The sequence below is a fragment of the Carcharodon carcharias genome, chromosome 1 (genome assembly GCF_017639515.1).
Source record: "Carcharodon carcharias isolate sCarCar2 chromosome 1, sCarCar2.pri, whole genome shotgun sequence".
Classification (NCBI taxonomy): Eukaryota; Metazoa; Chordata; class Chondrichthyes; order Lamniformes; family Lamnidae; genus Carcharodon; species Carcharodon carcharias.
The window spans coordinates 221,495,732-221,511,575 of NC_054467.1; the positions used below are offsets into that span (position 1 = coordinate 221,495,732).

The window sequence follows — 15,844 nt, forward strand, 5'->3', positions numbered from 1 at the left end:
GACTCCAACCTTGCCATGTGACTTTTTGTTTGCTAAGTGATCTATAGCCTTCTCGAGCTCAAGTGATGAGAGTTCTTTGTCTACCCCCTTCATCACAGAAAGCTGCAGAAGATGTCCGTCTCGCAGGAGCACAGCTCACAGTAATATCCAGCCCAGTGGGCCATCTGTTTACTTCTGTTGGTGAATATTTCATCATCTGTCAACTTCAGGGGGCAACTTTGGTGATCATAGGATGAAGCACCCTCCTAATCCCTTCATACATAGAACAGTATTAGCAGAGCTATTAACCCAGATTAGAACATTTACTAAAATAGCAGAAAGAGGAACTTCAGAAGAAATCAAGCCAGTTTGCCTTCAGGAGGGGATTGAAAATACAGGGTACTAATGTTAAATAATTCACACTGCAATTTTATTTATCTTTAATAACATCTCAAGCCTCAGGTTATAAAATAACTGAAAAAAGTGTGGAAAATACTTCAACAGATGGAGTTGCATTGCTGTTAGTTACCTGGCAAGCAGCAAAGCTGGAAAAATGTAAACGTTTGATTGGCATCTACATATGGTATTAATCAAAATTTCAACACCTTGTTTTTACATATACAACATGGTCTACCACCACAGTGCATTGGCACTACTCCATTTTGTCAAGAATTTAAAAAAAATACACTAGTTGATCTCATTTTCAGTGAGAAAATATGTAGGTTGATTATAACATAGCAGTAGTTACAAACTAATTTACAAAAATGTCATTATGAAGGGTAATTTATAAAATATATTCAGTAATGGATTTTTATGAACTAATGCTATGAATTATTGCATCCAAATAACTTAAATTGGATTAGAAACTTACAGTAATACTTGTAGAGGGGAAAATTAATTTTAAATAAAGAGCATCATTAAAATTGCAAGTTTACAGTTTCCACCTGCAGTAATGAGAGTTTCAAAATTAATTTTTACAAATGGTGACTTGAGAAATAAAATACTCAGTTGCAGTGATTGATATGCTGTATTAATATATATTGATCTACCCATTATTGTGGGTGGAAGCATTGGAATAACCAAATGCAGTACATAAAAAACAATTGACAGAGGATCACACACCAGCAATAAAGTCCATCTGATTATCCATCCATTAAATTAACTGCAGAAAAATCAGCAGGATCTCTTAGAGGCATGCAATTCTCCCTCCCCAACCTTCCTCTATCTGCTGTGCCTAGGTAATCCAATGCACCAAAGGGCAGTTAACAGGAAAATCTTCCCATTAATTAAGATAATTGTGGCTGATGGTTACAGATCACTATCCTGTACTGATGTGAAGACTCCAGCTGAGTGTGTGCACTGCTGCTTGGTCTCAGCTTCACTGGGTTAGACTTGCCTGCATCTTAACCTTTTGCAATGTCAGGACCTGTGAAAGGAGATATGTCAGCTGTGAACTAGTCTCCCTATATTTCCAAACCCTGGCTTTTGGTCACCCTCCTAATCTCTCCCTTGTGGCCTAGCATCCGTCACTTGATATTTTTTTCCCTAAGCCCTCTAAAGCACCTCGGGATATTATCCATGTTGAAGGTAGTATTGAAATGAAAGTTTCATTGTATTATAAAAAAGCTGCAGAAAGGTTGGCAGTAGGTTATTTTCAAAGATTAGACAGTCAAAAAATACACCAAAAATATATAGAATCAGTGGACTGGGCATCATCATAGCTAGGAAGGCAATGAAATTATTTTCACAGGGGGAAAAAATGTACATTATGCACAGACATCAAAGTTTAAACACAGCACAACAGACTTAAAATTTTTCAGAGAGCCACACAATTTGAAAATAAAGCCAGGTACTACTGATTTTGTCAAAACCTCTGGAATCACATTGAAGAGCACAGAACAAAGTAAACAAAATAATCTTTTAGCTAATTCAACAGCCTTCCTTCAATTGTCTAGCACACTGCTCATAGACCCCTGTCAAAACAAAAACAAAACATCCGATAACTCCAAAAAGTTGGTACTGAGAAAGTCACTTTCAACTTTGTGATAGATATATTTAAATTTAAATCCCTGCACAATAGTAGTATTTGGAGAGATTTCATTAGCGCTTCAGATGGCCATTTTCTTTTTGTCTCTCCTGTGTGTACCCACCCCAAAAGGAAGTTTAAGGTTTACATCATTTGCAGTTTGTATCAAGTGGACTCAGAGCACTCTAAATGCAACACCGTTCAAAACAATGGTGCTGAGAAAACGTCACTTCAGTTTAGATATGTGGGTGGAGGCCTAGGCACAGCCTGTACAGAATGATTAAGCAATATTGGGATATCACACAGGGAGAAAGGAAATACATGTTTTTTAAAACATAAATATTATATGATTCCTCCCAAGGCAGCACTGGTAGGTTACTGGGAGTTAGCAGGCTATCATCGGTTCCTAGATGAAGACTCTCTTATAGTGATGGGGAGGAGAAAATATTAAAGTATACATACTTTCCTTGCATAAAATAACTGGCATACTTTTTTTTAAAAAAGAGTTTAGGATTCATGCAATCTAAGAATCTAAAGTATTTTACAATCTTCTTAAAGTAGTACATAACGTACAAGGTGACTCCCACGGACTTCCCGCAATCGGTGACAATGCCGTAGAATATTTAAGATTACATGAAATTTCTTATCGACTTTGAGGTGTGTGAAATCCTTTATGTCAGCTTCCACAAAGAAATATTGACCTGCAAAAGATAATTGGAAGAAAGGACGTAAATTTTCAAACAACTCCTCCAGTTCCAGTGCTAGAATCGTAAGCTTTAATCGAAAAATTTATGTAGAAAAGCAAAGTAGGTCCATCAAGCTATTTTCCAGAACAGAATAGGGAATAGACTTGCATGGCTTGCTTTTGTATAGCTGGTTAAAAAGTCTAGCTCAGAAAAGCCTAAAAAAAAGCAAACTATTTTGTGTGGCACAACAGCTTGGCTCAATTGTTCAAGTCAGAGGATTGTGTGTTCAAGCTTAAATCCAGGATTTCAGCACATAATCTATTCCAATGTGATATTCCATAGTGATATTCCAATGCAGTTACCAGAGTGCTGCATTATTGGATAAAATATACATGCCCTGCCTCTTTTCCAGCAGTTTAAATGTTTGATGTGAGCACTTCAATTTTCAGAAATCTCAAAATGCAATCTTTGCATCAACACAAGTTAAAGGGTAGGGAAGTGAGTGTCTCAACATTGAGGATTTGAAAGCTACTTTGCTCTTTGCAAAAGACTTTGAAACAAATTACTTTGAATGAAAAGATCTGCCATTAGATTGGTCAAAAGAACAATGAAAAATAGAGATAGCAGGTAGACTTAGCAATAGTAGCAAGGTCATTTTTTAAGCTATGTTAGGACTTGGTGTCATCAAAGACTGTATAAGGCCATTGAGGGATTCAGCAGGGGCAAGATATATAGCTGGTATTAGGGCTCTGATTCAGTCTTCATACTGAAGCTGATGCTGAATCAGATGCAGAAATAGTAATCGCTAGAATTAGAGTTCTTGAAGCAGATTGTTCTCACAATATTCACTTTACAAGGAATGGAGGCTGTTCAACACAAGTCACTAGCTCAGTGTTCAATTGTTTCCAGGAACTAAAAGAGGCTAAAAGAATCAGGACCAGAAAATTATATATCGATTAGATTATAGCCAAGTTGTTATAATATATTTCGAGATATGTTGTATAACCATTTTCAAATTATAGTTATTTGGATACCCCAACATAACTTCTGGAAAAGCACCAAATTGGTGGAAGTGTTTGAAAGTTGTTAGAAGTCAGGCAGATGTCATCTACCTTGATTTTCAAAGAGCCTTTATTAAGGTGAAGCTTAAAAGATGATTCACTTCTCAGCTTGCAGGCCTGTGATTTTCCTGTTCATTAAAATGATTTGGCGGAGCAGAGGGATTAGAGGTTGATGAATACACACAAGGCAAACCCCAGCCATAGCTTGCATTTATGGTATATTTGTTTTGAAGTTAAAGTTTGATAAACTTTGTATTTTTATTTTGTGCCACCTATAACAGAAAAATAGAAACTTTACCATAATAGTAAGTTAAGAAAGTGCTGTTTCCACAAATAATGCATAGTGCCATGGCCCATGTGCTTATGTTTTATATTGGGGTGATGGTCCCTTTAAGAACTAGGCTTCTCTGAAAGGGGATTTATGGTAAAGCACCTGGGTTTCAGTAACTGATCAGGTGACCAGGCTGCCTTGGAGATAAGCAACAGAATAGCAATGTGTTAATCAAAAGTTAATTATTGGGGCAACTAGGAGTTTAGTTTCTAGTTTAGAACAAACTCAGTGGAGGAAGCATTCCTTTCAAGCAAGACTCAGTGAAATGCTGTGCATTGGCTCTTGTTAAGTGAAGAGCTCCCAACAGTGAGTTGAACGACTGGGATAGCCAAGCTGAAAGAGAAAGTTTTAGATGCAAGACCCCAGAATTAGAACCTGGAGAGTTCTGACCAGAGATGGCTATGCTTAAGACACTAGCAACACCTGTGTTGAACAGAGAGTCTACAACCATAGAATGTTAGAGGAGATTTGAAAGGACAACCTTGCTGGAAGTAAACAGAAGGTCCAAGAAATCTCAACCCTTATATGAATCTTTGAAACAGTCCTCAGACAAAGTGGTTAAACTTCTGATTTCTGCTAAGCATCTGACTCGAGTTATTGGGGGTAAGTTAAATGGATATTGAAGGAAATTTGATTAAAGAAGTTTGGTTTAGAAAAGTAACCGTGTTCATTGTATTTTTAATATCTTTAACGTAACTGAATGTTTAAGATAGAGTGTAGTTATTAGTATTCATCCTCTTTGATTTGGTGTAATGAAATTCTTTTGCTTTAAACAGTGAACTTTGTGGCTTCATTCTTATAGTAAATACCTGCATTTGCAAATACTAAAAAAAAACTAAACACTGGTCTCTACTGAGATTACCATAGTAGTTTACCTTATTAAAAAGCCCTATTGTATCTATTGCATCACCAGAAAGAAATTTCTGCACATCATTTCTAAAGGTATTTAAGCAAAACTCTCAAGTGTTTGTTATATTTACATTTTCAACTATAGCCCATTGCCAATTACCCCATGTCCTCCTAAACTACTATCCATAAACCAACAAACCTCAGCATTTTCTTTATTAATTCACAGGATGTGGGCTTCGGCGGCTGGGCCAGCATTTATTGTCTATACTTAGTTGCCCTTGAGAAGGTGGTGGGGAGCTGCCTTCTTGAACCACTGCAGTCCATGTGGTGTAGGTACACCCACAGTGCTGTTAGGGAGGGAGTTCCAGGATTTTGACCCAGCGACAGTGAGGGAACAGCGATATACTTAAGACATAGGCATAGGAGCAGAAATTAGGCCAATTGGCCCATCGAGTCTGCTCTGCCATTCAATCATGGCTGATAAGTTTCTCAACCCCATTCTCCCGCCTTCTCCCCGTAACCTTTGATCCCCTTACCAATCAAGAACCTATCTATCTCGGTCTTAAATACACTCAATGACCTGGCCTCCACAGACTTCTGTGGCAATGAATTCTATAGATTCACCACTCTCTGGCTAAAGAAGTTTCCCCTCATCTCTGTTCTAAAAGGTCTTCCCTTTACTCTGAGGCTGTGCTCCCGGGTCCTAGTCTCTTCCACTAATGGAAACATCTTCCCCACGTCCACTCTATCCAGGCCTTTCAGTATTCTGTAAGTTTCAATCAGATCCCCCCTCATCCTTCTAAACTCCATCGATTATAGACCCAGAGTCCTAAAACGTTCCTCATATGTTAAGCCTTTCATTCCTGGGATCATTCTTGTGAACCTCCTCTGGACCCTCTCCATGGCCAGCACATCCTTCCTGAGATATGGGGCCCAAAATTGCTCACAATATTCTAAATGTGGTCTGACCAGAGCCTTATAAAGCCTCAGCAGCACATACCTGCTTTTATATTCTAGTCCTCTCGAAATAAATGCCAACTTCCATGTCAGGATGGTAAGTGACTTAAATGGGAACACCACTGCCTGGAAGTTCCCCTCCATCTGCAGCCCTTGTCCTTTAAGGTGGTAGTGGTCATGGTGCTGTCTAAAAAGCCTTGGTGAATTCCTACAGTGCATCTTGTAGATGGTACACACTGCTACTACTGTGCGTCGGTGGTGGAGGGAGTGAATGTTTGTGGATGTGGTGCCAATCAAATGGATTGCTTTGTCCTGGATGGTGTCCAGCTTCTTCAGTGTTGTAGGAGCTGCGCTCATCCAGGCAACTGGGGAGTATTCCATCACACTCCTGACATGCCTTGTATATAGTGGACAGGCTTTGGGGAATCAGGACGCAAGTTACTTGTCGCACAATTCCTAGCCTCTGACCTGCTCTTGTAGCCACAGTATTTATATGGCTGGTAGAGTAGTTTCTGGTCAACGGTAGCTCCCAGGATGTTGATAGTGGGGGGATTCAGTGATGGTAATGCCAATGAAGATCAAGGGGCGATGGTTGGATTCTCTCTTGTTGGAGATGGTCATTGCCTGACACTTGTGGCATGAATGTTACTTGCCACTTATCAGCCTAAGCCTGGATATTGTCCAGGTCTTGCTGCATTTGGACATGAATTGCTTCAGCATCTGAGGAGTTGCGAATGGTGCTGAACATTGTGCAATCACCAGCGAACAACTCCACTTCTGGCCTTATGATGGAAGGAAGGTCATTGATGAGGCAACTGAAGATAGTTGGCTGAGGACGCTACCCTGAGGAACTCCTGCAGTGATGTCTTGGAGAGGAGATGACTGACCTCTAACAACCACAACCATCTTCCTTTGTGCCAGGTATGACTCCAACCAGTGGAGAGTTTTCCCCAATTTCCATTGACTCCAGTTTTGCTTAGCGCTCCTGAATGCCACACTCAGTCAAATGCTGTCTTGATGTGAAGGGCAGTCACTCTCACCTTACCTCAGGAGTTCAGCTCTTTTGTCCATGTTTGAACTAAGGTTGTAATGAGATCAGGAGCTGAGTGGCAGAACCCAAACTGGGCATCAGCAAGCAGGTTATTGCTAAGCAAGTGCCGCTTGATAGCACTGTTGATGACCTCTATTACTTTACTGATGATCAAGAGTAGACTGTTGGGGTGGAAATTGGCCGGGTAGGATTTGTCCTGCTTTTTGTGTACAGGACATACCTGGCCAATTTTCCACATAGCTGGGTAGATGCCAGTGTCGTGGCTGTACTGGAACAGCTTGGCTAGGGGCGCGGCAAGTTCTGGCGCACAAGTCTTCAGTGCTTTTGCTGGAATGTTGTCCATAGCCTTTACAGTATCCAGTGCCTTCAGCCGTTTCTTGATGTTACATGGAGTGAATCGAATTGGCTGAAGACTGGCATCTGTGATGTTGGGGACCTCTAGAGGAGGCAGAGATGGATCATCCACTCGGCACTTCTGGCTGAAGATTGTTGTGAATGCTTCAGCCTTATCATTTGCACTGATGGAGGTAGGCTCCTCCATCACCGAGGATGGGGATACTTGTGGAGCCACCTCCTCCAGAGAGTTGTTTAATTGTCCACCACCATTCACAACTGGATGTGGGAGGACTGCAGAGCTTAGATCTAATCCGTTGGTTATGGGGTCACTTAGCTCTATCACTTGCTGCTTATGGCTGTTTGGCATGCGAGTAGTCCTGTTTTATGGCTTTACCAGGTTGACACGTCACTTTTAGGTATGCCTGGTGCTGCTTCTGGCATGCCCTCCTGCACTCTTCATTGAACTGGGGTTGATCCCCTGGCTTGATGATAATGGTAGAGTGGGGGAATATGCCAGGCCATGAGGTTACAGATTGTGTTTGAGTACAATTCTGCTACTGCACCTCATGGATGCCCAGTCTTAAATTGCTAAATCTGTTCGAAAACCATTTAGCATAATGGTAGTGCCACACAACATGATGGAGGGTATCCTCAATGTGAAGGTGAGACTTCGCCTCCACAAAGACTGTGCAGTGGTCACTCCTACTGAAACTGTCATGGACAGATGCATCTGCGGCAGGCAGGTTGGTGAGGATGAGGTCAAGTATATTTTTCCCTCTTGTTGGTTCTCTCACCACCTGCCACAGACCCAGTCTAGCAGCTATGTCATTTAGGACTCAGCCAGAAGTGGTGCTACCAAGCGACTCTTGGTGATGGACTCCACCCAGAGTACATCCTGTGCCCTTGCTACCTTCAGTGCTTCCTCCAAGTGATATTCAACATGGAGGAGCATTGATTCATCAGCTGAGGGAGGGCAGTACGTGGTAACCAGCAGGAGGTTTGTTTGACCTGATGCCAGGAGACTTCATGGGGTCCAGAATCAATGTTGAGGACTCCCAGGTTAACTCTCTCCCGACTGTATATCACTGTGCCACCACTTCTGCTGGGTCTGTCCTGCCGGTGAGACAGGACAAACTCAGGGATGCTGATGGTGGACTCTGGGACATTATCTGTAAGATGTGATTACGTGAGGATGACTATGTCAGGCTGTTGCTTGACTAGTCTGTGAGACAGTCCCTCCAATTTTGGCACTAACCCCCAGATGTTAGCAAGGAGGACTTTGCAGGGTGGACAGGGCTGCAATTGTCGTTGACGTTTCAGGTGCCTAGGTCGATGCTGGTGGTCCGTCCGGTTTCATTCCTTTTTTGTGTCTTTGTAGCAGCTTGCTAGGTCATTTCAGAGTCAACCACATTGCTGTGGGGTCTGAAGTCACATGCAGGCCAGACCAGACAGACTTCCTTCCCTAAAGGACATTAGTGAACCAGATCGGCTTTTACAACAATTGATAACGGTTTCATGGTCATTTAATAGATAATGGAATAAAAATTCCAGATTTTTATTGAATTCAAATTCCACCATCTGCTGTGGCAGGATTTGAACCCAGGTCCCCAATGCATTACCCTGGATCTCTGGATTACTAGTCCAGCAACAATACCACTATACCATCACCTCCCCACATAATAACAACTACATTGCCTTGTGAAGTTATTTACCATCTCATTCCTACACATCCAGATGCCTTATTTCAGAAACTTAAAATGATTTCCAAAACCATGCCCTGGTTTAATTATTCTGAACAATGACCAGTGTTGCATGTGATAACTAGGCCAAGATTGACTAATATGATGCTATGGATACCACTTTCTTCCTACTCATCAAAAACAAAAAAACCCTTCCATCTCTTGCTCACCAAATCCAAACGATTAATGGGAAAACATTTCATCATAACTTGAGCAAGAAAAGGGTGCTCTGTGCATATGTTAGCACTTTGAGCACAACCCTTGTCATGATGGAGGAAGATAATATTTGGATTTCCTGAAGTGAATCTCTCTGAAAGTTATGCTAAATTGAAACTAACTCTCATTAACATTACATCTTCACCCAAACAGATGGTGCTCTTCCTTGCCACTTTTTTAGATGACAGTAGGAAACAAAAAAGGATACACCATAAGTTGTTTAAAGAAGAGCATGTTGATTCATCTTGTTACTGCACATTATTCTTATTTATACCTTTGGTTTCCTTAGTTTCTTGTTCTTTAAAAGCATGGTACTGGTTCCGAATAGGGTTAGACATGGATTTCATTGGCTGATTTAGGATCTTGTACTTGGCTTTCACAGTGGCGTTAAGCTCCTTAATCACAGCATTGATCTGATCATAAGTCATACGACCTTTCATGTACCTAGAATACCAAAAAAAGGTGAGTCGAATGAGAGAGTTCAAGTGATAAAACATATGCGTGTTTAAAACTGATTAGATGATCAATATACCCTAATAGTAATTTCTATCTAAGATTCCTAGATGGAAAAAAGTGAGACATTCTTGTGGAGTTGTGGGAATAAAAGCAGAAACATACAAAACATGCTGCTCTGAATCTTTAAGTGATGTTCTAGCAAGAACCAATTTTTTCTCCTGTATTTTTCCAAAGTCCAAGAGAAAAAAGACCAGTAAATTGCTCCTCAGCTTCTACCAACGATACTCTGAACTGCCTAGTAAGATAATAGTTTTAACAGATCTTGAAAAAAAAAGTATCTTGGTATATAAAACTCAAAGAAATTAGAAAAGATAAACACATTAATAATGGTACAAAGTATGCCAAGTGCGCAGGTATTAATATATTTAATAACTAACTCTATTGCCAACTCTCAATAACTTAACCCTTTATACTTAATTCCTGGTTGTTGCCGCTCCCGCTTGCCTCTTCCCTCCACCATCCTCCTGCTTGCTACTTCCCTCTCCTGAATCTTTGTCCTGAGGGAGGGCTCAGGAGAGGAGCGGTGAGAGGGCATGAGAGTGGGAGGGTTGAGGAGGGAAGTGGCAAGAGGGAGGGTTGGTAAAGCAGGCTGCAGGAAAGACAAGTGTCCAAAGGGCGTGTAGTGAATATTGCTGACCAAGACATATTCATTAGGAAACTAGACTATTCATAAAAGAAAAGGAAGGACAAAGATGTGCTAAACAGGCAGAGATGATGTAGATGGAATGGGAAGAGCCTCACGGATTATAAACACCAGCATGGACCAGTTGGGTATAATGGCCTGTTGTGTGCTGTATATTTTATGTAACCTTGAATTTAAAGTAACGTTGTACAAAACATCTTTAAATTTGTTTCAGACTTGAATTGTTATGAAACTTACCCAGGAACACTGTTAAATTCCTCCATTAAGAGGTACTCTATTTCACGAACAAAATGTTTGTTCTTGGCAGAATTCTTATCAGGTTCAGGATTAGCAGGACCCTCTTGGACCCTTGCATCTTTTGAATCTGCTGTGCTGAAAAATATGTATCAAAATAATTCTGTCAGTGCTAAGTTATAAATCATACTGGAATAGACATTGATGCTAAGGTTTATAGCAAAGGTACCAATTTGCAAAGGCTTCTCTCAGACTTAATCTAGGTTAAATTGATCTCTTTATGCAATATAAATAAATTAGAACTTGAAAAGTATCAAATCATAGAAAATTTAAGTTAGCAAATACAATACTTTTTAATTATTTAGCTGAATTAGATGAATGTGTTCTCACAAACTAGTTTCCTAATGCAGGTACAAGAGAAAGACTGCTGTCACAGAATCTTATTTCAGCTACAAAGAGCTCAGTATCATGCTCAGAGCCCAGAATGCAGGTGGCTGCATGGAGGTGGGTTCTGTTCTCCACAGTGAATGAGGTAAGCAGTCGCGGGAAGCAAGTTGCAGGTGGAGGAGATAAGGGAAGGAAAACATATTACAGGATCCATTTCTCCAACCCCATAAAATTACATTACAAATGTTGCTTATTTTTCCTGGCAGTTTCCTTCAAACGCGCTTCATATGACCTTTCTCCATTCAGTAAGAAAAGTACATTCATGCTTTTCTCAACTGTATGTATGTATGTACTGTCCTCTGCAAGTATTTCATTCAGCAAACTTACACAAAGTTTGAGAGGCCAATGCAAATACCTAATAGAATAGTGATGCTACTCTATTAATCAAATAGCTCAGGACATCATGGGTTGATCAAGGCCATTCCACTGGCCATATTTATAAGCCACCCACAGTTACTCTTCATCAAAAAATAATAATAAAATCTAAATGCCAGAAAGATGGAAATGGAATTTTCAGAAAATAAGGTGGAACAATCAAGTCAGAGGGAGTAAAGCTGCATTAAGTTTCAAGAGAGTAAGGCAAGGCTGGATGGCCTCTACTTTAATGCCAGGAGTATTACAAGTAAAATGGATGAGTTAAGGGTGAGGATTAACACTTGGAATTGTGATATAGTAGCCATCACTGAGACATGGCTGAGGAAGGGGCAGGATTGGCAGCTCAACATTCCGGGATATAAAGTCTTCAGGCGAGACAGGGGAGGGGCTAAAAGAGGAGGAGGCATTGCATTATTAGTTAAGGAGTCAGTTACTGCAGTAAGGAGAGATGATATTTTGGAGGGGGCATCAAATGAAGCTTTGTGGGTAGAGCTTAGTAATAAGAAAGGGGCAGCCACATTGTTAGGTGTTTATCATAGACCCCCAGATAGCCAGCTGGAAATTGAGGAGCAATAAGTGTGCACCATTTGCGGAGGTGTGTAAATACAATAATAGGGTTATTATATTAGGTGATTTCAACTTTCCCAACATTAATTGGGATAGACATGGTGTTAAGGGCTTGGATGGAGTGGATTTCTTTAAATGTGTACAGGAGAACTTTTTAGGTCAATATGTAGAGGGTCCAACAAGGGACGGCGCAGTGCTGGACCTATTTCTGGGGAATGAAGCCAGACAGGTGGCTGGGTTGGTGGTGGGGGAGCATTTTAATGATAACGACCACAACATGGTACAATTTAAGCTTGTTATGGACAAAGAAATAGACAAGTTGCAAAAAATGTTTTGGATTGGGGGAGAGCGGATTTTAGTAAAATAAGGCAGGATCTGACCAAGGTAGACAGGGAACAGCTACTTGTGGGGAAATCTACAGAGGAACAGTGGGGGACATTCAAAAAGGATATTGGGAGGGTACAGGCTCAACATGTTCCCTCTAGGGTGATAGGAGGGAGTAACAAGCCCAGAGAACCATGGATGACCAGAAATATTCAGGTTACAGTGAGAAGAAAAAGAGAGGCTTTTAGCAGGTACAAGGGAAGCAAATCAGCAGAGACATTAGTGGAGTACAGAAAGTGCAGGGTGTAGCTTAAGAAAGCAATTAGGAGAGCAAAGAGGGGATATGAGAAAGCTCTGGCTGGTAAAAGTAGGGAAAATCCCAAGATATTCTATAAGTATATCAATGGGAAGAGGATAACCAGGGAAAGAGTAGGGCCCATTAGGGACCAAGGGGCCAACTATGGGTGGAGACAGAGGACATCGGTAGAGTGTTGAACGAATACTCCACATCTGTCTTCACCCAAGAGAATGAGGACAAAGGTATGGAACTCAGGGAGAGACACTGCGAGGTTCTTGAGCAAATTGATATGGGGAGTGACAAGGTATTGGTAGGCTTAAAAGTGGACAAATCTTCAGGTCCAGATGATTTGTGTCCCAGATTGCTGAGGGAGGCAAGGGGCACTGACCCAAAATTTTAATTCCTCTCTGGCTATGGGGGAGGTGCCAGATGACTGGAGAACAGCTAATGTGGTTCCGCTATTTAAGAAGGGTTGTAGAGAGAAGCCAAGGAACTACAGGAGTCTCACGTCAGTGGTAGGGAAACTATTGGAGAAAATGCTGAAGGAGAGAATCTATTTCCACTTGGAGAGGCAAGGTTTAATCAAGGATAGTCAGCATGGCTTTGTCAGAGGGAGGTCACGCCTAACAAATTTAATTGAATTTTTTGAGGAGGTGACCAGATGATGAGGGTAGTGCACTTGATGTAGTTTATATGGATTTCAGCAAAGCCTTTGACAAGGTACCACATGGAAGACTTATAAAGAAGGCAAATACACATGGGATACAGGGTAATTTGATAAGGTGGATTCAAAATCGGCTTAGTTGTAGGAGACAGAGGGTGATGACAGAAGGATGCTTTAGTGACTAGAAGCCAGTGTCCAGTGGCATACCACAGGGATCTATGCTTGGTCCACTATTATTCATCATTTATATAAACAACATAGATGACTATGTGGGGAGTAGGATTAGTAAGTTTGCGGATGACACCAAGATTGGCCGGGTGGTTAACAGTGAGGTTGAGAGTCTTGGGCTACAGGAAGATATAGACGGGATGGTCAAATGGGCAGATAAGTGGCAGATGGAATTTAACCCTGAAAAGTGTGAGGTGATACACTTTGGAAGGAGTAATTTGACATGGAAGTATTCAATGAATGGCATGACACTTGGAAGTTCTGAGGAACAAAGGGACCTTAGCATGTGTGTCCATAGATCTCTGATGGTGGAGGAACACGTTAGTGGGGTGGTGAAAAAGGTATATGGGACACTTGCCTTTATCAATTGAGGCATAGATTACAAAAGTAGGGAGATCTTGTTGGAGTTGTATAGAACCTTGGTGAGACCACAGCTGGAGTAGTGTGTGCAGTTCTGGTTGCCACATTATAGGAAGGATGTGATTGCACTGGAGGGGGTGCAGAGGAGATTCACCAGGATGTTGGCTGGGATGAAACATTTAAGCTATGAAGAGAGGTTGGATAGACTTGGGTTGCTTTCGTTGGAGCAGAGAAGATTGAGGGGGCGACCTGATCGAGGTGTACAAGATTATGAGGGGCATGGACAGGGAGGATAGGGAGCAGCTATTCCCCTTAGGGTTGAAGGGTCAGTCACGAGGGGACACAAGTTCAAGGTGAAGGGCAGGAGGTTTGGGGGGTGGGTGGATGTGAAGAAAAACTTTTTTACCCAGAGGGTGGTGACGGTCTTGAATGCACTGCCTGGGAGTGTGGTGGGGGTGCGTTGCCTCACATCCTTTAAAAAGTACTTGGATGAGCACTTGGCACATCATAACATTCAAGGCAATGGGCCAAATGCTGATAAATGGGATAAGGTATGCTGGTCCAGTTAGGCCGCTGGTCAATGGCGATCTTTTATGGTGTGGATGCTGGGAAACTTGAGTTACAGTGGAGCGATTGAAGATCAAATGAAATGGCTGGGCTTTCATTTGCTTGACAAGATCTTAACATACCTGGTTTAAATGTTACCTGCCATTTATCAGCCCAAGCCTAAATATTGCTCAGATCCTGCTGTAGAGGCTGGCATGGCTGCCAGCAGCTTCAGATTGATTACTCTGTATGCTAAAGAGTTTTGACTTGGTTTTCAGTTTCTATCACAGTATGTTACAATATGGACTATCTAGCCACTAGCGATCTTGTTACCTTGGCCTCTAATGAAGCACAACATTTGGCCTGAGGAACAGTGCTTCATCTTTCAATTAGACATTTTGCAATGCCTTTTTGGATTCTATGCTGATTTCAACAACTTCAGATAATAACCGCAGATCCCATTTTCTCAGACATCAGGTGCCAATAATGGTTCTGTTGTTACCATTTACAGTTCCTCACAACTCAATTTTGCTCATTTGTCCCGCAAACTCCTGAATGAGCATTGAAAGAAACTTGTAGGGCCGGAGCTGGGGAACGGGACTGACTAGATTGCTCTGCAGATAACCCTATGGACTTGTGGGCCAAATGGTCCTTGTGTGCCGTAACGACTTTATAACACACCTTGTTACCTTGCAATTCATCATTACCCTCCATTCATCAAGTCCCTTTTGTTCTTTCTTACCCCAACCCTTCTTTTCCTTGCTTTGTACATGCTTATAGGCTGTTAAATTTATAACTTCTTCCGGTTCTGTCAAAAAGTCATTTGACCTGAAATGCTAGTTTTATTCCTTTCTCTGCCTGACTTGCTATGTATTTCTAGCATTTTTCATAAGTCTGCACTTGGGGCTTCACAATTTCAACCAGTTAAAGAACAATGCACACAATATATATCTGCAAGTTTTAAAAAAAATTATGCTTGTCTACTTCCCACGGCATTGCACAGAGATTCAAGGCATATATAGTCTTCAGGTGCCGCAGGATTATAGAACAGAATAATTGCGTCATAGAATGCAGATGCAATTCAGTTCCAATTTTATTGGATTTTCTTTTCATATTTTAATTGTAAGTATGAATATAGAATATAAAAATATCCATGATTCCTTTCTTGCAATGTGAGTATCACTGCCGAGTTTCTCATCCCTAATTGCCCTTGAGGTGGTGGCGGAGAGATGCCTTCTTGTACTGCTGCAGCCCATCAGGTTGTAAGTACATCTGCACTGGTGTTAAGAAGGGAAATACTGAACTTGCCATACTGTAATTAGCAGTGATTACAAACCCTCCACTAGTGTAATTACAGGATGGCAAATTACATAGCTGTAATGAAATGTTAATGAAAACTACCTATGTTTTG

The 15,844-nt window shown here is 41.2% G+C and overlaps 1 protein-coding gene across 2 annotated transcripts in view; it reads right to left on the reverse strand.

Moving 5' to 3' along the window:
• Nucleotides 1-387: 387 nt before the first annotated feature.
• The window catches only part of ska1 (spindle and kinetochore associated complex subunit 1), a 43,840-nt gene continuing 28,383 nt past the window's right edge, over nt 388-15,844 (reverse strand). For both annotated transcript variants that reach the window (XM_041188954.1, XM_041189005.1), the window contains exons 5-7: nt 10,628-10,762; nt 9,506-9,675; nt 388-2,706 (exon numbers count right to left, since the gene is read on the reverse strand). In XM_041188954.1, the coding sequence (XP_041044888.1) occupies nt 2,558-2,706; nt 9,506-9,675; nt 10,628-10,762 (454 nt within the window). In that variant the 3' untranslated portion in view covers nt 388-2,557. The remainder of the gene's footprint in view (nt 2,707-9,505; nt 9,676-10,627; nt 10,763-15,844) is intronic.